This window comes from Macaca thibetana, chromosome 13, assembly GCF_024542745.1.
Source record: "Macaca thibetana thibetana isolate TM-01 chromosome 13, ASM2454274v1, whole genome shotgun sequence".
NCBI classification, from domain to species: domain Eukaryota; kingdom Metazoa; phylum Chordata; class Mammalia; order Primates; family Cercopithecidae; genus Macaca; species Macaca thibetana.
The window spans coordinates 52,088,414-52,116,057 of record NC_065590.1 but is presented as its reverse complement, the minus strand read 5'-3'; the positions used below and the strand labels follow the sequence as shown (position 1 = coordinate 52,116,057).

The 27,644-nt window shown below is 41.4% G+C and overlaps 1 protein-coding gene and 1 non-coding gene across 5 annotated transcripts in view; both read left to right on the top strand.

The window, feature by feature from the left end:
* The window catches only part of EML6 (EMAP like 6), a 256,852-nt gene that overhangs the window by 113,897 nt on the left and 115,311 nt on the right, over positions 1 to 27,644 (top strand). For 3 of the 4 annotated variants that reach the window (XM_050754620.1, XM_050754621.1, XM_050754623.1), the window contains 4 exons: positions 12,180 to 12,381; positions 16,199 to 16,336; positions 18,276 to 18,532; positions 22,302 to 22,514. In XM_050754620.1, coding sequence (XP_050610577.1) covers positions 12,180 to 12,381; positions 16,199 to 16,336; positions 18,276 to 18,532; positions 22,302 to 22,514 — 810 coding nt within the window. The other variant, XM_050754622.1, reaches the window with a different exon arrangement.
* LOC126934529 (U7 small nuclear RNA) lies at positions 18,603 to 18,664 on the top strand. Its single transcript, XR_007718994.1, has one exon. It is a non-coding gene; the product is annotated as a U7 small nuclear RNA (small nuclear RNA).

The following is a 27,644-nucleotide window of genomic DNA, read 5'->3' as shown; positions in this document are numbered from 1 at the left end:
ATGGCACTGCTTAGCACGCAGCCCCGCAGTGTGGATGCTCTAGATGACGTCTTCACTTTTAGAATTGCTGCTGACCACCAGTACTCTTAATTGCTTAGTATTTTACTTTAAACTGATTAATGTATCTTTTTAAAACTTCGCTGTAAACTAATATTTGTAACGTGAGTTTACTATGCTGGGATCTAATTTTTGCCCTTGGAACACCCACCTAAAATTATCCCCTCCCCCTGGCTTGGGCAACATTGTCACAAAAGGCCACTGTGTATCATCAAGCATCAAAAGAGTTGCTGGCCTTCATTCCAGCCCCCAGTGAAAAAACAATATACATGTAGCATCAAAAGAAGGCTCCTGGTTTGAGTTACTGGTAACAGCTAAAGTCTGGCCCACCCATTGCTCCCAACTTAGGGAGTTCTGGAGCCTGCATGGACAGGGCCATGTGGGGAAACTTGCTCTAAATCCCCCTCTAAGGCACTCTGTCGCGCTCAGCCAGGCCTTGGTGAATAATCAGCCAGGCCATTATTCCACTGAAGCAAGGAAGGAGGATGTGGGGTTCCAGGGCCATTTTCCGCAGCTCCGAGCAGGGAGAGACTCTCAGAACCGGCCCTCCTGTGGTCTTGGAGGCCGGCTGCCGGGGCCATCCTGTGATGGGGCAGCCTCTCCAAGGCATGTGGAGGTGTGCCCCAAATCCAAAGTGAAGTAGAGTGACCCAGCACAAGTATAGGAATTAAAATACATAGGATTTGAGGAAATAAAAGTAATCAAGATGTAAATAGCTTTCTGGCATAGCTTCCCCTTCAGCCAGGCAATACCATACCCTTGGTCCTTTGAACATTAGCAGAGAGCTGAGCAAATAAGAGGGAGGGAAAAGGGAAGGAAAGAGGGTGGGAAAGGAACAAAAGAAAGCAGAGTGGACAGAAGATGGTCAGGTGTCCTCCCCACCCCCCGCCACCCTCTCATCCCTTCCCTCAAAGAAGACTTGGCTTTCTGCTCCACCTCTCTTTGCCTCAAACAAACCAAGTATATTTGAAAGGAACAGATTCAGGCAGAGCAGCGTTAGACTTCCTTGCCCTCAGTTTGAACATGAAGCTTCCTTGCTCTCAGTTTGGACATGACAGTTTTATTTTTATAAGAACTATCTTGATATAAATGAGCTTTCTTCTGCGTTTTTGCTATTTGTAAAACAGTGACACTTGAATTTATTTCAATGGAAATGTAGTGATTTTTCATCTTACTCAAACAGCCAAATAGTTTTCTAAGCAAATTTAACCAGAGAATTAATCATGGCCATAGCCCAGTTCCCATGACATGGTATGGGTAATTTTCTATGTTCTATACATTTAAAAGTATTAGCGAAAATTAAGAAATTGCTACTTACTAGTGCTTAGGAATCTGAGGGTATTTATAAAGATCACACTTAGTGTACCACCTGTAAAGACTTGTGTTGCTCCTCCTGTAGATGTCTAGATGATTTACAAAATGAATCTGACAATTTCCAAGTTGTTTAATGCAAATCTTTGCAAGATTGGCATACATTTGCATCTTCTAATAACTATTAGCTGTTAACCATCAAGAAAGAAGTTTTAAGATGAACCAAGATGGTTACTAAGCTCAGAAAAAAATGATGACATGGCTTTGTAATAAAGTGACATTGTTAATTCTTTTACGTCTTTGTAGTAGCTTGAGCTAATTAGGACACTTGACTTACAGTAAAAACAATTAACCCCACTTTAGGCTGAGTGTGAATCGGCTTGGAGATGGGTCACATTCACATCAAGAATTGGTTAGTGTCAGATCTGATTCTCCGGCTCCCTCCCTTCTCCCCAAGGCTTAGTCAAAGAAAATGTCCCTCACATGATAAGGGGGGCCATCCCTCAGTGAAGGGAATTATAGCGTTTTACTTGCACCAGTGACTTGTGCATCTTTTGTGAGTTATTGGATTTTTGCTGACTGGGTGTTTGAACAGGTTTCTCTAGCAACAACACAAGATGATAGAAACCAACAACCTAATTCCCCCAGGATCCTTCATCAGCAATTCTGAAAGCCAAAAAGTTCAGATTACCAGAAGATTTTTAAAATAACTAATGTGGCAGCAAAACTTGACCCATTATGAGGCTATTGGGTGTTTTTATATATTTTGTTACAGAAGTATTTAATTTCAAGGTGCTGCCTTAGTGTCTGCTGGATATATTACAAGTACAAAATCCAAATTTTTCTGAATTCCAAAATGCATCTGGCACCAAAGGATTTCAGCTATATGGGGTTGTTGTCCTCCAATATACATCTTAGTGAATATAAACTTCTGGAATTTTCAAGTTGGGACAGACCCTGGATGTAAGGCGGCAGCGGGGGATGGGGGGAACTCCCGTACTTCATGGATGGTAGAATGAGGCCCAGGGTCATTAGCATCAAGCTAATTGTAAACTGAGGTCACTCACTCATACCTCATACCAAACTTCATGACAGTGCATGCTGAGTCTGATCACTTTTAAAGCACATTTATGATCTGGGTAAAATAATGAAGCTTAAGTAACTTATAGCGGTGGCAAGAAAAGCCAAAAATTCTTAAAATCCATCAACCAAAATGAATTACTTCTAGGATAATAAAACACCATTGAGTTAATGGTTATAAATGATTCTGACTAAAGGAATACAGTAATTATTCACATGGTATAAGATGTATTATTTACTTATTTGTCCACTCAGTAAACATTTATTAAACATCTAAGTGCCAGATACATGCCTAGGAACTGAATAGGAAGTCCTGAAAAGTATGCTTCAGTCATGATTACATTTAAGGTGTGGGTGGAGGTGGGGGGAATTCTGTGGGTTTTGTTTTAACTACCAACACATATTTGTTGAGTTGTTGCTGTGTCTAATGGACTATAAAGTCCGAATCCAGAAAGATCCTGCATTAGGTGAATCACTGAGCAAGAATTAGAGGCCGAAATTCCAGGACATGAGATGCCCTGCTTAGACTTGTCACTATCTTCACTGCCCCTTCCCTGGTCTGGGCCACCGCCGTTTTTCACATAGAATACTGCAGTTGCTTTATAACTTGCATTCCTTCTTCGACCACCATCCTCTGCACAGCAGCTAGAGGGATTGTTTGAACTTTATGTGAGCCAGATCACATTACTGCTTTCCTCAAAACCCTGCAATGATTCATCTTACCCAGAGTCAAAGTCCTTATGGCAGCCCACCACCGCTCCCCATTGCTCTGCTTTGCCCTGTCTGCTCCTTCCCCTCTCTGCCCTCCCAGCCTTCTCCCTCTGCCTGTGACACTCTTGCCTAGAATCTGCATGACTACTTCCCTCCTCTCCTTCAAACCTTTGCTCAAATAAAGCCTGTGCTGATGACCTCTTCTAGAATTGCAACTCATTCTGCCTCCACCACTCCAAGTATTCCAAATCCCCTTCTCTCGGGTCTACCTTTCCCTTGTAACATACAGTATAATTTCTGTGTTACATTCTTAGCTATTGTCTGTTTCCATAAAGGTAAGGATCTTTGTTCACTGATGCCTCCCACCCACTTAGGATGTGCCTAGTGTGTGCTGGAGTCCTGGAAGTAGCTGTCAGGTAAATGAAAAGTGTCGTAGAACTGGAGGGTGGAGCCTTGTGGAAGAGCGCAAGTGATGAGGACACAGAAGGAGCAGATAACTTGGTTTCTTTGTGTCAACCTGTGACACCGTAAGCTTGCACTCCAAGGGCCAGCTACAGGAGGTCTTAAAGGTTTAGGGAGGCATGTGGCATGATCGGATCTCCACTTAGTTCTCCTGCCCCAGAGCAGAGAGCAGACTGGGGCGGTATAGGATCGGAGGTGGGAGCCCAGGTGGTGGTTCCGCAGTGTTCATGCTTATTACTGTTTTTATTCCTCAGAGTACCGTGATGGTCAGATAGTCTCGCAGCTATCAACCAGGAGTGATTTTTGGACATTTGACATTGTCTGGAGACATTTTTGATTGTCGCAACTGCAGAGTTGCGACTGGCATCTGTGGATAGAGGCCAGGGATGCTGCTAAAAGTATTACAATGGACAGGAGAGTCACCACAACAAAGAATTACCCGGCCCCAAATGTTGATAGTATTGTTGTCAAGAACCCTTGCAGAGAACATCCAAAAGACCAACTCTCAAACCTGAGAACACCCTTGTTTACGATAGAAGCAAAATAAGCACATCCTATTCTCCGGTCCCGCAGGTGGCTCCATTACTCACCTCTTGACTCCTTGCGACTGTCACAGCTCTCCCTGTGTGCCCACCGCTTTTCTTTGGGCATGTCCTTCAGCCTCACTGTTCTGCTGAGAAGGTGGAGGAACACTGCAGAGGCCCGTGCCTCAGGAGCTGGAGATGGATTGGCAGCCAGGAGACGTGGTGGCGTTGTGTGCTCAGGTTCCATGTGTGACATGGTGTCTGGGCTGCTGGCCTGGCTTGCTGTGTAGTAATTCCTCTGTAAATACCCCTCCTGAGCCAGCCTTATGTAAAAGCTAGCCTGGATGGGTTCCCTCCCTTGGTGGAAGGCCATGGGCTTGGCTGTGTGTTCTCATCTTCTGATGTCTCACTGGGCTTTGTGGATCTTTCACAGTTCCTGTGGCTATAGGATTTTGAATCCTGTGGAGTGGGTTTTGAAATAAGCAGAGATTTTGTAAAAAGAAACCTTCCATATGAATTCTGCTGGAGATTCTCAGGCAGGGAGCCTTTGTGAATAGGAGCAGCAGGTCATAGGCAGTCCGCACCGAGGATGACCTGCAGCCCCAGCCCTGCAACTCTTCCAGCTCAGGACCAGTGCTGAATGCCCACTCTGTGGTGGCCTTTGTGGTACATGCTCTACACACAGGATCCCATTTAATCCTCAAACTCCCCTGGGGGTCCCCTGCAGGGAGGCTTCTCAGGCTGAGATCTGGGCAGTCACATGGGCCCCATGCTCACAAGGGCCCTGTGGTTGGTTGCATGCTTTGCTGTCACTTCCTTGGAATTCTTAATCATTTTTCAGCAAGGGGCCCCACACTTCTGTTTGGTTCCGGGCTCTGAAATCATCGGTGTTTATGAATCCCTGGGGAGATGTATGTCTTTCCTCCTGCATTTCTTTCACATTTCCAAAGTCTGTCTTCAGCATTACCGTTAGAACATCAGAAGCCCCCACAAGGCCTAGAGCTCCTGTGCCCAGGCTCCAGGCTCCCTACGTGGCCTCAGCCACCCCTTCCTGAGGGGCTGCAAGGGCAGGGGGCTTTGAAGGCCTCTGCTGTCTTTTCCACATCCTCTCCCAATACTCCCTCTTAAGTCTGGGTGAAATTACTGTTCCTCTCTCTCTTGTTCTTACTACCTTTTACCTCTCGCACTCAAGGCATTCCCTGGTTTTGCATCCTTAATAAAGTTAGGTTTACAGGGGACAGCTACAACCTTGTCTTGTTTCACCTTCAGTACTATGTCCGGGGCATACATTCACAGAGACAGGAAATAACTTTGTGGGGAAGGGTATTAATGCCACACTTGTACTGCCTGAATCCTCATTTTTTTTCCCCTATTGCTTGCTCTGTGACTTGAGGCAAGTAACACAAACTTTCTATACTGTCATTTCCTCATCAGTTCAGCATGTATTTACTAGCCCCATCGAGGGCCCGGCGATGTCCATGGGGTTAATGATGACACCACCTTCTAAGCACGCACAAGCATTCACGGGCACAGGGCTCGGTTATGTTGGTGAGGATCCTTACTGCCCACCTGCAGGGCTTGCTTGTTAAAGTCAACTTCTTGGAGATGACACTGTCTTCGTCGTCATTTGCTCATCGTCCTTGGGCTTTCCCATCCAGTGGGGTAGAGTTTGTCAGCATGTGACTGAAGAACCACGGCGTTAGAATCAGCTGGGGACCTGCGGGGCACTCTGAATTTTCAACAGTCTGACGTGCGAGAACATACTAGCTGGAGAACGGCTTGAGCAGGCGGTGGTTCTCAGCCCTGGGGAATTAAAAGTAATGAAGTCTTGGTCTGCTCCAGACCAACTGGGAGGAATATCTGGGAGGGGCGCAAGCGTCTGTATCTTTTAAATGCTCTCTCTGTGGATTCTGGTGTACACCGAGGGTTGGGAACAACTGTGCCTGGCCCTTTACCATATCAGGCCTTGGAACACGGGTTTTAAGAACACTATTAAGTACTAGTCTCTCCCTGCTTTCAGTTTTCCCCTTTTGGACCAAATAATTGGGAGAAAAGGCCATTTTCTTCCCCAAATGATTTGTTCTCTTTGTGTACTGGAACATAGCCTTTTCCTCTGCGAGTCTGCAGTGGCAGCAGATCAAAATTATAGCAAATGACAAAAACTAAGTTGTAACATAAGGCAGAGTAAGACTCTAGGAAAGGTCCATGGGACACTTCATAGTTCCTGGCACTGCCACCTTACAGGGCTCGGATGTGACCGCACGTACAGCAAGTTGTTCTGTGCTGAGATGTAAACTTAAAAAGATCCTGGCACAAAACCCTGTGGGTTAAAATAATAGCATAACATATTGATTCATTCCTCAGTGCCAGACACTGGCTCAAGTGTTGTTGCATTGAGTTCTCACAATGCTATGAAGTGTGAGTGCTAATATCTCCACTTTACAGATGGAGGAACTAGCAATATGAATGACTAAATATCTTACCATGTCATGCAGCTGGGAAAGGCTGGTATATAAATCCAGTTAATATCTTTAACTGTTGAAAATAAACTCGTGGTAGAAAATAAGCAATGTCCCTTAGTAATGAGGTCTGATTTGATACAGACTAGAGCTCCCCATGGCCAAGCTTCAGGACTATAGCAGAGGGGTTTGAAAGGATGCTGTCTATATTCTTTGGTCTGAATATAAAATCAGGGCCACGGACTGGTGAGAATTTGGTCTTGGCATTAAAGGATTTTTTGGTTTAGATGGGTGGTTTGCTCTCTACTGCCATCTGCTGACTCTCTGTACCAAGCACAGGCCCAAGTTCCACGTTTCTCATCACAAGTGGCACAGGGCATGGTGTCCAAATGTGGACACCTCATCTGTGTGGTAAAACGCCTTCAGTTTATACCGTCAAAAGTAACAATGATGTGTATTTCTCCAGAAAAGAGAACTTCTGTGGTTTTAAATGATTAGGATGGTTTCTCCTGTTTCTCTTAACTACTGTTGGGTTTGTAACCATATTCCAAATACTAGCTTATGTTTCTCTGACTCCCAGAGCAGAATATAAAGGAGTATAAGACAGCTTCATTGCCTTGGCCAGCCCAACTGGGACATCATGATTACCTTTCTGTTCTCTGGGTTTGTGTCAGAAGTAAAAAACTAAGCCTGGATAGACAGGAGAATTGAATTAATGCCAGAACTTTGTGCCATTCACCAAGGTCTCACCAGAAGGTTCCCAGAAGAGACTGTGTGGTTCTCTTTACCACTCTTGCATGTGGAAGAACAATTAGGTTTAAAAAGGATGGAAATGGGATGTTATTAGGAAACATGAATATGGCTTTTGACCCACCGATGTCTTCCTTTTTAAAATGGTTATCTTAGGAATGAGAGTGACCTGGTATTGTACATATCGCCTGGTGGACATATCCCGTGAGGTTGACTTGTCTGATGTGACAAAAGACAATTGATGTGTTTAAAGAACTGAGTACTTATGGAGAGACCCAGTTGCTTTCTGAGAGAAAATGTTCACAGCTCATAAAGTTGATATTGCAAGCAATGAAAATGTAGCAACTCCTTCTCTGGTTCTCTTCCCTTCCACCCATATGTAGCCAGAAATAATCCTTGCTAAGCTTCGCCCTTACGTTGGTTAGTTCAGTGGAACCCTTTTTCAAATGAACCCTTTTTCAAATGAAATCGGAGATGGTGAGGTGCCGAGGCAAATACAGCAGTGGGATCCTCAGACTCCCGCCTCTTGCTGTCCAATTTCCTGGCTCTCTCCTTGCCAGGACCTTGGCACTCCTCTGAGGAATGCAAGAGCTCCCTGGATGTGGTCTGAAAAACACTGAGTGCCGTGTGACTTGACTGGTTCATTAGTCTGGACTGAGTTGGAAGGTTCGTCTTTGTTTCTGAGCCTCTTAAACTTTTTTTAAAGAGAGGATATATAGCTATATATTGAATGTCAATATTTAATTCCAAGTCATGGGTGGTTATAATAATCTTTTTTCCTTGATGAATTTGTTCCCCCAAATAAGGTTAAAAAATAGCAGGACAATAAATACAGTAAAAAAGTAGTTTATTTAGTTTTTGCTCATGTTGGAATATCATTAACTCTTTCCTTCCTGATAATGCTGAAGAGTACAGCATTAAACCCTTTCTGTAATAAAGCATAAATGTATGCTTGACCAAATATAGCTTCGGGTCCTAGGGAGGAATTCAAGTCATTTGGCCTTGAGAGACCAGACATGCTGTTGGAGGCCTTGGGAGAATGGGTGTGTTCATGCTTACAGTGAATCCATGGATTCCAGGCCTGCCTGGAAAAGGGCCATTGTCTTTAAAACAATCAATGGCATTATAAAAGGGCTATGATCTGAATATTTAATGACAGTTAAAATATATAACATATCACTTAGATGTAATGTATATGTCTATGTGTGTATACAGTGTATGTGTATATAGGTACACATACACATTTGCATCACTTTAGTTGGTTTTTGATGCATGGATATCTGCTTACATATGTTTGGCCCTTTTTAAAATGTAATCTTCATTAGGGCAGGAGCCTGTCTTGTTCACTATTAAGCTCCAGTGTCAGGCACAGAGTAGTGCTGAATGAAAATTTCTGGAATAAAGGAATGAATATATCCGTTCTTTGAATGTTCTTACTGAGTAACAGGGGTAGTATCTTTTATTTCTTGGCATCTCCAAGGACTCAAATGTTTGATTCTGATGTTTTATTTCATTTGCTCAGTAATTCTTTATTGAGTGTCTACAACGTGACAGTCACTGTGCCCAGATACTGAGGATATAGCAGTAAATAAAACTGATAAAACTCTCTTCACAGACCTTTCTATTCTACTGAGAGGAAGCAGACAATAAATACAGTAAAAGTAGATTGTTTTTTGCTGATGTTGAAATACCACCGACTCTCCTTTCCTGATGATGGCGAAGAGCAAAGCATTAAACCCTTTGTGTAATAAAACTAGATGATGCAAGGCCTGCTGGGGAGACAACTAATTCAGCCCCTCCTGCCAATCCCCTGCAGGAACTGAGAAAAACACCAGGGAGGAAACGGGAATATGTTGACTCATGAGTGGTAATGAAACCCCAAAAAGGGTAGGAAAGAGATCAGGACAAAGAGGGGAGCCAGTGGCAACAGGATTGTGGGAGCAAGGCCGTATGGTTCTCTGCAGCTGAGCTGCATGCCCTGTCAGCTTGCAATGACATCCTGACTGCTTTTACCATATATCTGCCCTTCCCATCCTTGAAAGCCCATCCTGATGTTTGCAGTGGAGGATTTCAAGTAATTGATCCTGAACTAGTGTTGCCAAGGTGTCTGTACTTCTCCCGGCGGGAATAATGCATCTGCCTGTGTGCTTTCTCCCGCCATTTCAAGACCTGTAGCAGTGAATTCAGAGCAAGGAATAAGGACAGTTATCTCATGTATTTGTTGAAAGCCTTATGCCTTGAAAAACTACTTTCTCTTAATAAATGCATTATCTCATTGGATCCTCTCAAGACCACAGTGAGGTGATTAAGATGAAGATTATAGTTAGGGTGTCCATATACCCCAAATTACCCCTTCTGTTGTCCCAGCTTCCCAACTGGCTTAGTATTTGTCTTGGGTTTTTTTTTTTTTTTTTTTTTTTTTTTTAAAAGACAATCTTGCTCTGTTGCCCAGGCTGGAGTACAATGGCGCAATCTCAGGTCACTGCAACCTCCGCCTCCCAGACTCATGCCATTCTCGTGCCTCAGCCACCTGGGTAGCTGGGAATACAGGTGCATGCCACCACGTCCAGCTAATTTTTCTATTTTTAGTAGAGACGAGGTTTCACCATGTTGGCCAGGCTGGTCTCAAGCTTCTGGCCTCAAGCGATCTGCCTGCCTTAGCCTCCCAAAGTGTTGGGATTACAGGCATGAACCACCATGCCTGGCCATTTTTTTTTAATAGACTTTGTTTTTTAGGGCAGTTTAGGTTCAGAACAAAATTGAGAATGTATAGAGACTTACCATATACCCCTTCCTACCCACAACACACATACATAGCTTCCCTCAGTATCAGTGTCCCCCACCAGAGTGGTATATTTGTTCCAGGGGGTGAATCTACCTTGACATGTCATTATCACCCAGAGGCCGTAGTTCACGTTAGAGTTCGCTCTTGGTGGTGTACGTTCTGTGGGTTTTGACAAATGTGTAATGACATGTCTCTACCATTATAGTATCCCACAGGATAGTTTCCCTGCCCTAAAAATCCTCCATACTCTGCCTGTTCATCACTCTGCCTATTCATCTCTCTGCCCCAGATTTTTAATTTTGCAGTAAACAGTTTTTAGACTTTTATAATTGAAAATATTTTGATAGAACTATTTAGTAGGTCTTTCAACATAGGAAAGCTATTCCTTAGTCAAGTACTTTAAAATATTGTGTAAATTTAGTTTTAGAAGCTCTTAAAGGCATTCTAATTGGAATGACAGGTTACATAGTCACCATAATTATAGTCTACATCTTAAGGGGAGAAAAACTGGTCCCCAGCAAGGAGGAAACATTCCTGTGTCTAGCCAGCTGGGCCTAGAGCAGGAGTAGAGCCTGGGTCCTCGAGCTTCTGGTACTTTCTATCCCAGAGACACAGTGCCTGCTGGGGAGGCAGCAGGGAGCCCATCACATCCTGGCCTTGTTTTAAAGTAGTTAGGAAAGTGGTACTGCTTCGGTATTTCTAATTCAGATTAGAAAATTCGCTGCCTAAACAAACAACAAACCCGGTAAGGAACGGAACAGATTGCAAAAAAATCCAAGAGATTGAGACCAGGCAAGTGAGGACCTGCCTAGGGAGGATGAAATAGTACTACTGAGATGGAAGTGTGGACTTTAAAGGAGTACTATGCTTTTGGAGAAGAGGCTTTTGGAGAAGATTCCATAAATTAAGTCGGTGAAGAATAGTATTTTCATTGATAAATGTTTGATGGTATTTTGAGACTGAAATTGGAGTTTCATTTGCATATTTCTGAGACACGATGCATCTGTTTATTCCATAGGATATATCTAGATTCTTATCAAATATGTATTAAACTTGTTTAATATGGTAATAATCTGTTCTGTAGTATCACCTACATATAATTTTAACACAGTGTTTTTCCTAAAGGTTGAACTGATTCATCTTTCATAGCAAATCAGAAGGGCATTATTCTGAAGGTTAGGTTTTCATAAAGACCAATTTATCATCTTATACATACTTTAAGATATAGTATTTAAAATATATTCTACTGTTGAAGACCAGCCTGGGCAACACAGAGCAAGACCTCATCTCTACAAAAAAGAAGAAAATTAGCCTAGGCATGGTGTTGCACAGCTGTAGTCCCAGCTACTTGGGAGGGTGAGGCAGGAGGATCACTTTGAGCCTAGGAAGTTGAGGCTTCAGTGAGCTATTGTGCTACCATACTCCAGCCTGGGCAACAGAGTGAGACCCTGTCTCTAAAAAATAAAAACAAACAATCCTGCTGTAGAAACACATAGGTATCCTAAGTCTAGGAAAAGCAGCCGCTCTTTGACAGACTAGATCACAAGGGGTGGAGGAAACATCCAACACTTGTAAGAAAATAACACAGAATGGGCCAGACGTGATGGCTGATGCCTGTAATCCCAGCACTTTGGGAGGCCGAGGCAGGTAGATCATGAGGTCAGGAGATCGAGACCATCCTGGCTAACACGGTGAAACCCCATCTCCACTAAAAATACAAAAATTAGCTGGGCGTGGTGGTGAGCACCTGTAGTCCCCGCTACTCGGGAGGCTGAGGTAGGAGAATGGCATGAACCCGGGAGGCGGAGGCTGTGGAGAGCAGAGATCACGCCACTGCACTACAGTCTGGGTGACAGCAAGACTCCATCTCAAAAATAATAATAAAATAACACAGAATGGTGGCAGCGTTGATTCTCTGCCTCCAGGAGTCCTTAAGATGTGTCACATTTGATGCTATCTTGGTTAAAGGGCATTTACTTTAGGTTTTGTGTGTGTATGAATAGCGTGAAGATTTGCTTCTGTTTTACTTATTTTTGTCAGGCCTCTCTATCCGGAGCGTGTGCTGGAAAGCAGACCGCCTTCTAGCAGGGACCCAGGACAGTGAGATATTTGAAGTGATTGTGCGAGAGCGAGACAAGCCGATGTTGATCCTGCAGGGCCACTGCGAGGGTGAGCTCTGGGCTCTGGCCCTGCACCCCAAGAAACCTCTGGCTGTGACAGGCAGCGATGACCGCTCTGTCAGGTGAGGCCCCACTGCTGTCACCTCTCTGACTTGAGACGGATTTATTTTCCCAAATTTGCTTATTAATAGAAGGATAAAGTGCAGAATAGAACCACACAGTTTCCAAATGAAACGTTAAGACCTTTAGCCCAACAAGTGGGTTTTTGGCATTTTGCTGCTGCTATTGTCTTTCTTGGCTGCATCTTAAACCATGGAAATGATTTTTAGAAGTGAAAAATACTTGAATACTGGTGAGGCTGGCTTCCAGTTCTTTCTATTTGAAGATTTACGAGCTAAGCACACTCATCTGTGATGAAACCATATTGTCCCCTCGTGCCTTTGGTCTTCTGCAGGGGCTGCATGGAGATTGTACTATTTGGTTAGAGACTCTCTCATTCATCATCATTAGAACTTAAATTCTGATTCTCAAAATTGTCTTTAGCGCATGAGTAAACTATTATTTTTTTTTAAAGTCTCAGATGAAATTTTGAACCACATCATCATGTCAAAGAATCATGGGGCCTCAGAAAATAGTTTACTCAGAGCCTCCAGCTTTCTTGCTGTGGATCATTTTATTCTTTTGAGAGCGCACTGGCTAAAACGAGCACAATGACTTATGATTCCAGTATTTTTGTACCTATTAAAGGAATGAACATACAACTTAAAGGTTTGAGATGTGGAATATTACCCCAATTTCAGTATTTTATTACTTAATGCTGAGCTTTAGATATGATCAATGACAAACAGGCCAGAAAGAGGGAGAGTGTGAGAGGAACAGACTGATCAATCGATTGAATGGCTACTGCCTCTGGGTTTTAATGGCTCAAATAGAACAATGTAAACTGGACTAAAGCTCACTACTTCCCACCTCCCTTATTTTGTATGTTTATGAGTCTAATTAAAATACAGTTAGTGTAGTCATTCATTCTATTTTTTCCATCTCTACCAAGCATGAAAACCTCATTGATCTAAAAATCAGAACAGCTAAAACAACTATTGTTGTCTCCTTGTGTGGCATAAATGGTTATTTGGTTTATACTTCACTTTACTCACTTCCTCCTTTTCTGTTTTTCTCTTTCTCTTAGTCTTGAGTTTTACCACTTATTCAGACACCTGTGAAACTCATTCATACCCATCCAGAAGAAGTGATTTCAAGGAAGTCCTTCACTTTTATATTTTAGCAATTGTTGAGTCTCAGAATTGCAAACATCCCTGAGGAGCCCTGACTGCCAGAATCTTATTCTCTTTAGCCATTAATTTGACTAGAATCTGTAATGCATTTTTATACAAAGTATTAAAATTTAGGAAGGCTGAAAGTCATAATTTCTGGAGAAAGATAAGCATAGTGACTTTAGAAGGATAGTACCATTTACTGAGTGATGGTTTCTTTACTAGTAAAGCAAGGGTTACATTGCTTAAAATAGTACAAGGTTGAAACAGCACGAGATCATGCATAATGGATGAGGTATTGAGAACCTACTCAGCTTGGGCAGGTCAGGGTAGCTCACGCCTGTAATCCCAGCACTTTGGGAAGCCAAGACGGGCAGATCACGAGGTGAAACCCCGTCTCTACTAAAAATACTCAAAAAAAAATTAGCCGGGCGTGGTGGTGAGCGCCTGTAGTCCCACCTACTTGGGAGGCTGAGGCAGGAGAACGGCGTGAACCCGGGCGGCGGAGCTTGTGGTGAGCCGAGATCGCGCCACTGCACTCCAGTCTGGACGACAGAGCGAGACTGTGTCTCAAAAAAAGAAACAAAAGAACGTGGCTGGGTGCAGTGGCTCACGCCTGTAATCCCAGCACTTTGGAAGGCTGAGGCGGGTGGATCACGAAGTCAGGAGATCGAGACCATCCTCGCTAACACGGTGAAACCCCATCTCTACTAAAAATACAGAAAAATTTGCTGGGCGTGGTGGTGGGCGCCTGTAGTCCCAGCTACTCAGGAGGCTGAGGCGGGAGAATGGCGTGAACCTGGGAAGCGGAGCTTGCAGTGAGCCGAGATCGCGCCACTGCACTCCAGCCTGGGCGACAGAGTGAGACTCCGTCTCAAAAAAAAAAAGAAAAAACAAACAAACAAAAAAAACGTACTCAGCTCAAGGCTGCACAGTACAGGCTGCCTAAGGACTAGTAAGCTATTTACTGTGCAGCTCAGCATCATAAGGGATGTGCCCCATCCCTTCTGATGGCGGAATGCTTTGAGAGAAACCGTGCTGCGTGTGACTTATTCTTGTCTATCTGTTGCAGAGCTCAGTCTGCCAGACACTAGTTTGTGTTAAGAGAAGATTATCCTTAGAAAAGCACTAATTGATGGAAGTCAGATACCACAATTGCAACCAACATGTAAAGCCTTATTTGTATCTTCAGATGTTTCATTCGGGTTCACTCACTTTGGGGTGCCTGGATTTAGGTGGTGTGGAGATGGGAACGCATGCTGAAAGCTGTGTTTGAGCTGCACTTGCCCCTTGTTTGCCACTTCTCCAGCAGTGACGGTGCTCACTGGCCAGGAGTCCTGTGAAGTGTCCACCCCCATAAAAGTGGACCCATTCACTTGGGCGCCCAGGGAGCTTGTGAGGAGCAACAGCGGGGATATCATTCGCTCTTCTTCATCTCGGACACATTTTCTTCCTAGGAAGGCCAACAAATGCAACATATATTTCAATCTGTGTGTGCTGAAATAACTGTTACCAGAAAGCACTTCTATATATTTACATACATGTATAGTTACATTGATTATGTATACTGATATGTAGATATATATTTATATTGAGAGATATATATTTATGTTGATATATATTTATATTGAGAGAGAGATATGTATTGATATATGATTTTTTTTTTTAGGCAGGGCCTTGCTCTTATTTCCCAGGCTGGAGTGTAGTAGTGTCATCATAGCTCACTGCAACCTCGAACTCCTAGGCTCAAGCTATTTTCCCACCTCAGCCTCCCAAGTTGCTGGGATTACAGGCATGCCTCACTACACCCAGCTATTTTTTAAATTTTTTGTAGAGCTAGAGTCTCACTACGTTGCTCAGGCTGGTCTCGAACTCCTGAGCTCAAGTGATCTTTCCTGCCATGGCCTCCCAAAGTGCTGGGATTATAGGCATGAACCACTGTGTTTGGTGCGTACTTTTTAAAAAGCTAATAATAATGGCATCTTATCCTATAAGTACTTTTTAACATGTGTGTGTGATGAACAACCCTTGGTATACATAAAGGACAACTTTTAATTTCCGAAGTGAAAGTAATATTTTGTATGAAGTAATATTGTTTTTTTTTTGGTGGGGGGAGACAGGGCCTTGTACGTCACCCATGCTGGAGTGCAGTGGCAGGATCAGCCTTGAACTTCTGGACTCAAGTGATCCTCCTGCTTGTGCCCCCCAAGTACTTGGGACTGCAGGCATGCACTACCACATCCAGTTAATTTTTGCATTTTTTGTAGAGTCTGTGTCTCATTATATTGCCCAGACTAGTCTTGAACTCCTGGGCTCAAGTGATCCTCCTGCCATGGCCTCTCAAAGTGCTGGGATTACAGGCATGAGCCATCATGCCCAGCTTTAATTTTTTTTTTTTTTTTTTTTTTGTTCTGTGAATCTCAAAATCTTTGGAAATGTTATCTCATTTTATAATTTGTGTTGGTTTCCTTCAAATAATGAAAATGACCCAAAGATGCACTAAAACACCTTTCCAGACTCTCTGACAGGCCATGATGAAGGGCTGTGGTGTGAAGTTCTTGTCTTTTCTTGTTTCTGTTGGTGTGGTGAGCAGGCCTTCTTGCCTTGGGCTGGCCGATGACCATGGGAAGTTGGTTTTGTTTTGTTTTGACTTCGTTCTTGTGCCTAGGCTGTGGAGCCTGGCCGATCATGCCTTGATCGCCCGCTGTAACATGGAGGAGGCGGTTCGCAGTGTAGCTTTCAGCCCCGACGGATCTCAGCTGGCCTTGGGCATGAAGGACGGCTCTTTCATTGTTCTCCGAGTCAGGCACGTACTGATGTTGAAATGGTATTTAGAAATGCTCTTGTGTTAAATGTTACAATTTTCCTGGTTAATACATGCCAGGACCTTAGGAAAAATCCATTTACCCATTCAAGTAGGAATACTGTAGATCTATGATTCCCTGTCTGTAATTCCAAAGTCCTAACACTCTGAAAATACAAAATTATTTGATAATTTGGCAGCATAGTCTAACCCAGCAAACTGATGTGAGGTTGCTTATAATCTAGTACTCTCTTAGTAGGAATAATCATGCATCATGTGACTTGCTGCAAAATTACTGTGTTTAATACAGATTGCTGCCCCAGCCCCCAGTGGGGATGTTACATGATATATTGTATATGAATCTTTCTAAAATCTAATGAATAATGAATTCCCAAGCACATCTAATTCCAAGGGTTTCAGATAAAAGACTGTGGGCTTTGTAGTAAGCCAAGAAAAGAGGAAGAAAGAGTAAAGCAGCATCCAGCAGCACCAGATGTTTAGAGGTGAGCTTTAGTAAAAGATTTCTCTACCCGTAATTGATATTAAAATGGAATATTTCCTATTTACTAACATCCTATATAATTTTTACTGGAGAAAATTATGACCCACCCTTGTAATTCCTCTGAATGCATTTGTTGTTCTCTGGACTCGCATGCTTTGTAATTACAGAAAAGAAATACAGCTGTAAATTAAATATTGCCCGCTTTGCACAGAGAATTCTCCATAGCTTTGATTGGAGAATGGTCTTAGCACAGTTTATTATACTACATTCTCACTACCAGATTTCTTTTTTGATGGACTTCTCAAGCCTCCTAACACAAACACACACATATTTCCAGGCACTTATTTTATGACATTATAGTACACTATAATGCTATTAATAAATGATAGCAGGTATGAGGGACTGTTATGTAGAACGGTTATTTGGAATTCTTTATGCATTCAGTTTTTTTGGAGTTGATGAAGCCATCTTTACTGGCTCAGGGGACCTGCTAGTCGTCATAATCCTGTCTCACAGTTGTAGGAAGAAAACAACCCCAGTGAGCTTTCAAATGTGAGCAGAAATTCTTAAAAGAATCTGGTCAGAAACAAAACAAAATATTCCATTGACTCACTGTATTCATGACTGAAATGTTTTAAATGATTACATCACAATTTAACATTTAAAAAGGTAATTTTCTTCAGCTGCTTTTTTGACTTGCTCTTTTTGTGACAAGTATCAAGCTTAACAGTCACTAGTTTCTTAAAGTATAAAAAAGATGATTTGTTTATGTTAACCTTGATATATTCTACCTTTCTCCATGGCGTATTTTTAAAACAATTTGACAAACCCCAACTTTTGAAACAAAAATTTTAGGGAAAAATAATACGTTGTTAAACATGAAAGCAAATATGCATTTCTTTTATAAACTTTAAAAATTGATATGTAATACACATATTTTCAGGGTACATGTAATTGCATACATTCATATAGTTTGTGAAGATCAGATCAATGTAATTGGGCTATCCATCCCTTTAAATATTTTTTTTTTATGCTAGAGACATTTGAATTATTTTCTCCAATTTGGAAATATATGATAGATTATTATAACCTATAGTTACTCCACTGATCTATCAAATGCTAGATCTTACTTCTTCTGTCAAACTGTGGTTTGTACCCATTAATCAACCTCTCTTCATCACAAATATGCACTTTATTAAATTTTTTGTTTTTACTTTGGAAGCCCAAAATATCATTTAAACAGTTTGTTATTTTCCTATTTCCTAAAATGCCATAAATCTTAAATAATACCATTTTATACATTTCCTCAAAAGTTAATCCTTTAATTCCTGCAGGTTTGGTTCTCTTTCAACACACTTCTTTTTCTGACACATATATTTTAAAACTTGGATTTTCTGCTTGTGGATTTGCTGCTTATCATTTTGCTTTTTATTCTTACAGAGATATGACAGAAGTAGTTCACATCAAAGATCGAAAAGAAGTCATTCATGAAATGAAATTTTCTCCAGATGGTTCTTACCTTGCAGTGGGATCCAATGATGGCCCAGTAGATGTCTATGCTGTTGCCCAGAGGTATAAGAAAATTGGAGAATGCAGCAAGTCCCTTAGTTTCATCACGCACATTGACTGGTCCTTGGATAGTAAATACTTACAAACTAATGATGGTGCAGGAGAACGATTGTTCTACAAAATGCCATGTAAGTCATGTGGAGGCCTTGGATGTTTCTGAAAAGCAAAATTTTGAACCAGGTGAAGCAAATACAGGACAAGTGTCATGGCTGTTTTCGAATTTGTAAAGCAGGTTTTCTGGTTTTTGCTGGAAAGCCCCCCACCACCTCAGGGCAAGGAATGTTTTCTGTCACAAGATCACAAATCACAAACACTCAAAGGAAAGGTTGATGAGTTAGAACATGTTAAACTAAAAATTAGTGCACAATAAGGGAGACCATGAATGAAATTTACAGACAAGGCATAGACTAGGCATAAATTCTTGCCATTGTTATAATGGACAAAAGATATATATCTAGAATATACAAAGAATGCCTAAGGATAAGGGCAAGGGGAAAAAAAAACTAGAAAAATAGGCAAATCTCAAATAACCAATAAACAACTAGGAATCAGGGAAATGATAATTAAAACAACAGTAAAGTACCATTTTACACTATTTAGATTGGCAAAAGTCTGATGGCGAGAAGAGGGGAAATGAAACCACGTATACTGCTGGTGAGAACATGCACCAAGGCATGTGCACAAGGATGTTTGTTCTAGCAGTGTTTGTAATAGCCAAAAATGAGACACAATGCCTAAATGTTGATCAGCATGAGGAGAGTTAAGTTAAATGTGGTGTAGTCACATAATGGAATACTTCAAAGAACTTGAAAAAATTAAACTAGAGCTACTTGCATCAGTATGGATATATCTCAAAAATATGCTGAGCAGACAAAAGAAAGTTGTAGAATGATATATAGAATGTATGGTCATTTATATAAACTTTTAGCACATGAAAAAATTCTGTGTTGTTAATGACCATATACATATGTAGTAAATGTTTTAACAATGCGTGGGAATGACAGATACCTCATTCAGGGTGTTGGTTACCCTGAGAAGCAGAGATGATCTTGGAAAGAATAACCCAGTGGGGCCAGGCATGGTGGCTCATGCCTGTAATCCTAGCACTTTTGGAGGCTGTGGTGGGTGAATCACTTGAGGTCAGGAGTTCGAAACTAACCTGGCCAACATGGTGAAGCCCCATCTCTGCTAAAAATACAAAAAAATTAGCCAGGCATGATGGCGGGCACCTGTAATTCCAGCTACTTGGGAGGCTAAGGCAGCAGAATTGCTTGAATCCGGGAAGTGGAGGTTGCAGCGAGCTGAGATCGCACCACTGCACTCCAGCCTGGGCAACGGAGTGAGACTCCATCTCTAAAATAAATAAATAAATAAATGATAAAAATAAATAAATTTAGAAAAACAGCCCAATGAATTTTAACTCTGAAACATTTTCTTTCTTTCTTTTTTTTTTTTTTTTGAGACAGAGTCTCACTCTGTCACCCAGGCTGGAGCGCAGTGGCCGGATCTCAGCTCACTGCAAGCTCCGCCTCTCGGGTTCACGCCATTCCCCAGCCTGTAGCTGGGACTACAGGCGCCCGCCACCATGCCCGGCTAATTTTTTGTATTTTTTAGTAGAGATGGGGTGTCATCGTGTTAGCCAGGATGGTCTCGATCTCCTGACATTGTGATCCACCCGTCTCGGCCTCCCAAAGTGCTGGGATTACAGAAACATTTTCTTTAAAATTCTACTGTGATAAAGACGTAGTGTTAAGATGTTTTGAAGCTGTGTGGTACAACACTTGTACACTATAGTAGTCTGTATAATTTTCTGTATGCTTTAAGTATGTCATAAATTTTTAAAATAGAGAAAATCTGAAACAACTGTAGAACCAACTTTCAAGTATTTGGATGTTCGTGACCTGTTTAGTTCATTAACCAAGTCTTTTGCTTTATCTATTATTTCTTCTTTCTTCCTGTTCTTTGCCCATTTCATTGTTCATTAATATGTACCTAAAAAGTTGAATAAATGGTGATAATGCAAAATAATCATAATGCTTCTGTCAGTGCCTTGAACGCACAGTTCTGCAGCAGGGTTGGAAATGAATGAAAATGAAATGGAGGTATCATCCATGGGTTTCAGCTTGTCAGGCAATAATACTCCCATCGTAACACAGATACCCAGGGATAGTCGGCTACATTATCATTAGGAAAACTGGTTTCTGCCAGAATAGAAAAGAACAGTCTATTGAAACTTTACAAGGAATGGCCCTGGGAGAATTAGAAACTCTGAGATCAGCTTAGAACTCCAACACAACATTTCAAGATTTAAGTCTTCAAAGATTTGAGGATCATAGTCCTTATTTACTTTGATTGTTTTAGTCCGGATCTGTGTTCTTCATAATTGGAATCTCTTATTGGTTATTTGGTGAAATGTGCCCACTGGGATTTTTTAAATGCTATTTTTGTGACCCTACCATAACTTTTATAAGAGATTCATCTGACTTACATAATACTCATTTACTAACATTTAGTTTGTATAATACCAAAATAAATGTCATAGATAAGACTCTGCCTTATCAAATTCTTCAGTGCACCATTGATGAGGTATGTATTTCTTTGTTTTTCTTTGCTTGATATTACTTTTTAATATATTTTTGTATGTGAAAAAATATTAAACACGTGTTTATCATTTGCAATAACAAAATAGCATCCTGTTCAGGGGTGGCATCATAATTTACTTCATCACTCTCCTATTATTGGGTATTTGAGCTTATTTCTAGTTTCTTTGTTGGTCCAGTTGTTGGAATTCCAAATGCCTTTGTACCGGTGGAATTTCTTCTCCTGAGTTACTTCCTAGGACTGTATTCTCCAAGGCAAGAACACTAGGTCAAAGACTGTGTTGCAACTACAAACGTTTTTATTTTGTTGTCTCTTTAATGAACTTTTATGTAATGCTGTGTTACAGTCCAGAATTTTAAGGTGCCAGTTTGATAATGCACCAGTGTTATATAAGGGCATTTATTCTCACTGATTCTTTATTTTGAAAATATTTATTTTGAGAGAGAAATTAGGTAATATGCTTAATTGCTTTGATTTTGAGTTTTAAAATTGTGTGTAGCTAGACACTTACCCAAATGTATGTTTGTTTCCTCCTCTGCATGCTCTCGGGGGAACATCCCTGACCTGCTATGGTGGGAACTGGGTACTGGGCTGTCCACATTTGGGAATATACCCAGCACAATGGTTGGGATTATTTTCCCCAGTGAATTACATTTTATTTCATCATAATCTTGTAGATTTTCAGTGTCTAGTACTTACAAATTTAAATAATATTCACTAATTTTTTTCATTAATCTACTGAGCCTGAATTTTTAAAACATCACTTCTGAGCATCCTTAAATTATGAAAAATAGAAGCTCAGGATGGACTTTGGCTAAGTTTTTAAAACCTGGCAAAGCATTGGTGACTAAACATGATAATACATGATAAGTCTTTTCATTAATAATACAAAGCATAATACCATCTGTATCTAGGTAATTAAGTCATTGTTAGTAGCTTGAGACATTACATTTAGTATGATAATCATTTTCTTTTTAAATTTTTTCATACATTTATATATTATGGGTACATGTAAAATATTGTGACATGCATAGAATTTGTGTAGCGATCAGGTCAGGATATTTAGGGATGCATCACCTGAATGTTTCATCATTTTCTTTTTATGTCTGAGTTTTGAGTATGGGCTTTCTTTAAACCATGCAAAAAAGAAAAAAAATCACAAATGGAATAAAGAGATTAGAACATGTAGTTTTCTTTATCTACAAACTTTTTTTAAAGTTTCAGATCTTTATAAAAAATGAATAAATTAGAATAAGCTTTTTATTTAAATGTAATGTTAATATTGATTATTTTCAGCGGGGAAGTCTTTAACAAGTAAAGAAGAAATTAAAGGAATTCCTTGGGCTTCCTGGACATGTGTGAAAGGCCCTGAAGTGAGTGGAATTTGGCCCAAATACACTGAGGTTACTGACATCAACTCAGTGGATGCGAATTACAACAGCTCAGTGTTGGTGTCTGGAGATGATTTTGGACTTGTTAAATTGTTTAGATTTCCTTGTCTCAAGAGAGGTAAGGCCAAAAGAGATGTTTCATTTCATAAAGATTTACTCTAAATTGAATATAGTACAATTAAGGCTGATCTTCCTGGTGTCTATTCCAGTACACTGTTTATTTTATCTTGTATATTCATATTTACTCTCTTTTTTTTATTTTTTTTATTTTTGAGACGGAGTCTTGCTCTGTCGCCCAGGCTGGAGTGCAGTAGCATGATCTTGGCTCACTGCAACCTCCGCCTCCTGGGTTCACGCCATTCTCCTGCCTCAGCTTCCCGAGTAGCTGGGACTATAGGCGCTCGCCACTACACCCAGCTAATTTTTTGTGTTCTTTAGTAGAGACGGGGTTTCACTGTGTTAGCCAGGATGGTCTCAATCTCCTGACCTGGTGATCCGCCCGTCTCGGCCTCCCGAAGTGCTGAGATTACAGGCATGAGCCACCACGCCCGGCCCATATTTACTCTTAAATAATTTTAAATAGATTGTGTTGTTGATGTCTTCTACTTTTGACATCCTAAGATATGCAGTTTTGCAAATTTAAGTCAGAATTTGCTAATAGAGTTCTTACCATATTGCGATTTGTAAGCCTTGTTTCATGTTTCAAACAAGTGATATTTATGTAAATATTCATAGTTTATATATAGTCCGTTAAAATGTTGTAACTAAAATTCTTTTATGATTCAGAGCTATTGTGCTTATACATGGAAAAGCAAAGGAAATCCTTTCAGACATAATTAAAATCTGACCACGGTTGTTGTGGTGATAATAGTTTATGAACCTCTCGTCATAGCAGTAATTTTACAAAGTAGGTTTACATAACTGGTGAAATTTTTGAGAGAAGTTTGATTCAAAACAACCCTCTTTTGCCCTCGTGTTTTGTTGTTGTTTTGTTTTGTTAAAATTGTTTGACTTCAATTATGTGGCACGCTCAAGCTTTGTAGAAGGTGATGAATTAACTGTGTAATGACCTCTTCTTCCTTTGCAAGTTTAGGCAAAGCCATATTCAGGCTCTTCTGAGACTCCTCAACTGTGCCTGAAAATCTGATCTTAGAAAAGTAATCAACAGGGACATGCTACTGCCTGAAAACTCTTCCACTTGAACAATTTTTAGATTAAGCACAGAAAGGGATTGAAAAATGCAATCAGAAAGTCATTTTCAGCTAACTGGCAGCTTTGAAGCAGTGACAATTATGGGACAAATGGAACATAAAATGCATAGCAAGACACCATCGCCGAAACATCACAAAATGACCATCCGTTTAAAATGCGCAAGGCACAGAATTACCTCAACATGCGCAGTTCATACTCTTCTTTTTCCCCACAAGAGCCCTTTGAGTAACAGGGCATAGCTTGTTAGATTGAGTCGTATACTTGCAAGGGGCAAGTTAGGCCTCTAAGAAATTATCTGGGAATTCAGAATTGAGAGGAAACAACATTGGGGTCAGTGGCAACACTACTGGTCTCCAGTGTCAGAACTTGAGAATAAACATAACTCAATGAGAATTGATATCCTATATATCCTAAGTCTTGTAAGGTGTGCTTGGGTCTGGAAAATAGCAATGGAAATGTGAATCTATTATTAGAACAGAAAGGGTGTGTTGTGTTAGTCTATTCTTACATTGCTGTAAAAAAGTACCTGAGACTTTGTAATTTATAAAGAAAAGAGGTTTAATTGGCTCACGGTTCTGTAGGTTGTACAGGAAGCATGATGCTGGCATTTGCTCGGCATCTGGGGGCACCTCAGGAAACTTACCATCACAGCAGAAGGTGAGGGGGAGAAGGCACATCATATGGCCAGAGCAGGAGCAAGAGGGAGCTAGAGGAGGGTGCCCCACGCTTTTAAACAACCAGATCCCGTGAAAATTTGTTCACTGTTATGAGGACAGCACCAAGAGAATGATGCTAACCCATTCATGAGAAATTCACCCCCATAATCCAGTTACCTTATACCAGGCCCCACCTCCCGTTCTGGGGATTACAGTTCAACATGAGGTTTGAACAAGGACACATATCCAAACTATGTTAGAGAGGGGGAGTAGTGCTGTCAAAATGAGTCACCATTACATAAAAAACAGCTCTTTGGATAATGGCACACAGAGGGCATCTGCATGAATGAGGAGAGATGGACAGCCAGATGACAGTGGGTGAGAGTTGCAAAACTCACCTCCACAACCCACAAACGCATGCATGTCGTCATAGCAAATGGACTTGTGTTTTACTTTTCATGACACATGGCTTATAAATTTTATAATTTGCCTCTGAGACATTCAGGCTTTTGTGTCCTTTTTGTGCCAAAACTAGTGAGGAAGTGAATAAAAGAGAGGGAATTGTTGATGGGACTAATTGCAGTTGGTGGGATGTATCTGTCTATAATTTAGGTGACAAGCGACAAGTATTCCCCGTACGTTTTGAACCTGTAAACAGCCAGGTATGAACAGGTGCTGATGACCATGAGCAGTTGTGGGAAATGACCAAACATTATTGTTTTCCATTGTGATTTTTAAAAACTCCCAACCAACTTAATTTGACTTGTTTGCAATTATGTGTGTTTAACATTCAGTTGCACAGTAATTAGATATAAGTGTTCTGCAGTTAATGAAAATGACTGCTACTGGTATTATGTTTACGTAGCCAAACCAATTTGTTTTTCTCATTTTGACAGTTTTCACATCTTAAAATAATTAGGATCAATACTGACAGCTTTCTCTGATACCACTTAGACTATATCCTGTTTGACCATCACCACACAGACCCTGAAATGATGTAAAATCCAAGGTCTTGCTCAATGACATTTGCCATGTCCTAATAGCCTTGGTACTCACCCCTACTCCAAGGGGAGACTCAGAGGCTCTCCGTGTTCCACCTGGTGCACCCGTTCCATTCCTTCTTTGCATTATACCTCAGCAACCCATGAAAGTATCCGTGTCCTCATAGCAAATGGACTTGTGTTGTACATTTTATGACACATGGCTTATAGACATAGAGGTGGCTTGCACAGCCACCTCCCATGATGAGTGTCCTGAATGTTAAGACTTGAGTTGTGGAAATCTTGGATCTTGGATCTTGGACGGGCCAGTGCTGGCCTTCCATATGTCATGGATAAGCTCGATGCAGTGCAGGGACAGGAAGGCCAGTGTGGCTAGAACATAGTGCACAAGCGGAAGAATTGTGTACCGTGACACTGGATAGGGTGACAGGGCTGTGTCGTAAAGGGCCCCCTGGCCACTACTAGAAATCAGAGTCGTCTTCCAAGTGCAGTGAAAAACTATGGACGGTTTTACATGGAGTGATATAACCAATCTAAGTTTTTGAGACTGTTTTGATATTTTGTGGAATGGTTAGGAAAAGGGAGGTTTCAAGTAGAGAAGTTATTGCAAGAGTCCAGGTAGGAGATGATGTGGCTTGGACAAAGGTATTAGGAAGAGATACAGAGAGGTGGTCAGGCTTAGGAAACAGTTTCAAGGCAGAGCTGAGGGTCTTACAGATGGATTGGATATGAGAATAGAGGGAAAGAAAGTAATCAAGGATGACTTCTAAGTTTCAGACTTGAGCATTGGGGTGAGTGGTAGCAGCATTTACAGAGCTGGGAAAATGAGAAAAAAGATGTTTGTCTCTGGGAGTACACATAAGGGGAAGGGAAACGTCTCGGTCTGTTTTCCCTGTTGTAAGTTAGGGGTCCGTATTGGGCATCCAGGTGGACATGGCACACAGCTGTCAGTGCTCCAGGGAGACTTCGGGACCGGAGATGAGCACTTGGCAGTCAAATTGACAGCACTTTAAAGCCACAAGGGAGGAGGTTGATAGAGAAGAGATGAGAGCTGAGGCTGAGCCCTCCTGTGGTGCAGAGGACAAAGGGAGGTCTGGTGGAGTCATTCAGTGTCCCGAGGAAAGCCTTTTCGTTTATTCAAGAAGTGTTTGTTAAATGCTGTTCTAGGGGATGGAGATAGGCCAGTGAGGAAAACAAGCACAAATCCCTGCCCTCATGGAACTTTTGTTCTACTGAAGGTCCACAGTTAATATGCAAGAAAATATAAACATAATTTGATTGTGAGAAATGCTATGAAGAAAAAGAAAGCAAACAGTGGGAGCAGAGAATGCTGGAGTTGGGCAGTGTAGTGTTCTAAATAAGTTGGTCAAAGAGGGGCTTGCTGTTACGGTTTTATTTGACTTAGAACCTGAAGGAGAATGAAGGATCCAGCCGTTCAGATATCTAGGGAGAGAGCACTTCAGACAGAGGAAATAGCAAAGGCCTAGAAGCAGAGAATACCTAGCATGTTTGGGGAATAGCAAAGAGACCAGTGTGCCTGGAGCAGAGTGAGTGAGCGGGGGAGAGAGGGCAGAAAGAAAAGATCACAGAGATAAGGCCTAAGTATTAATGACACTAATGCTTTTGCAGATTCTAGTTCCAGACTACAAAGGCTATACTAATTATCTATTGCTGCATAACCAGTTATCCTCCAAACTTAAAAGTGTAAATGCACAAACACTTATTATATCATGGTTTTTGTGAGTCAAGGTTTCCCAAGAAGCACAGCTGGGTGATTCCAATTCAGGGTCTCTCGTGAGGTTGCAGTCATGTGAAGGCTAGACCAAGGCCAGAGGATTCACTTCTTCCAAGATGGCTCACTCATGTGGCTCTTGGCAGGAGGCCTCAGTTCCTGCTACATGAGCCTCTCCATAGATTGCTCCAGTGTGCTTATGACATGGCATATAGAGATCCAAGAGAGACAGCAAGGAAGAATCTGCAGTACCTTTTATAACCTCCTCTTAGATGTTACCTTCACTTTTGCCATATTCTGTTCATTTTGCATCAGAGAATTTGTGGACATATTTTTAAACCTCTACAAAGAGATAGGCTAATTGATCTGTGAGGAAGGTATAAAGGTCAAGGAAGCAAAGAAGAGGCCAACACGTTAAGATCTAAAGAGAGATGGGAAGCATATACCCTGCTCCCCAATTACTCAATCATCAGCCAACATTTCCAACTCACCTTAGTTGGAGCCAGTTTGACTTTATTACCAAACCGATTTAGGTAACTGTTCGAAGTAGGCAAGTTTGCTTTTGAGACCCAATGCTTCCTTTCCCTTCTGCAGCAGAATTCCCGTAATTTTTTTCAGAGCCCCTAATATAATGGGGCTTACCTGGT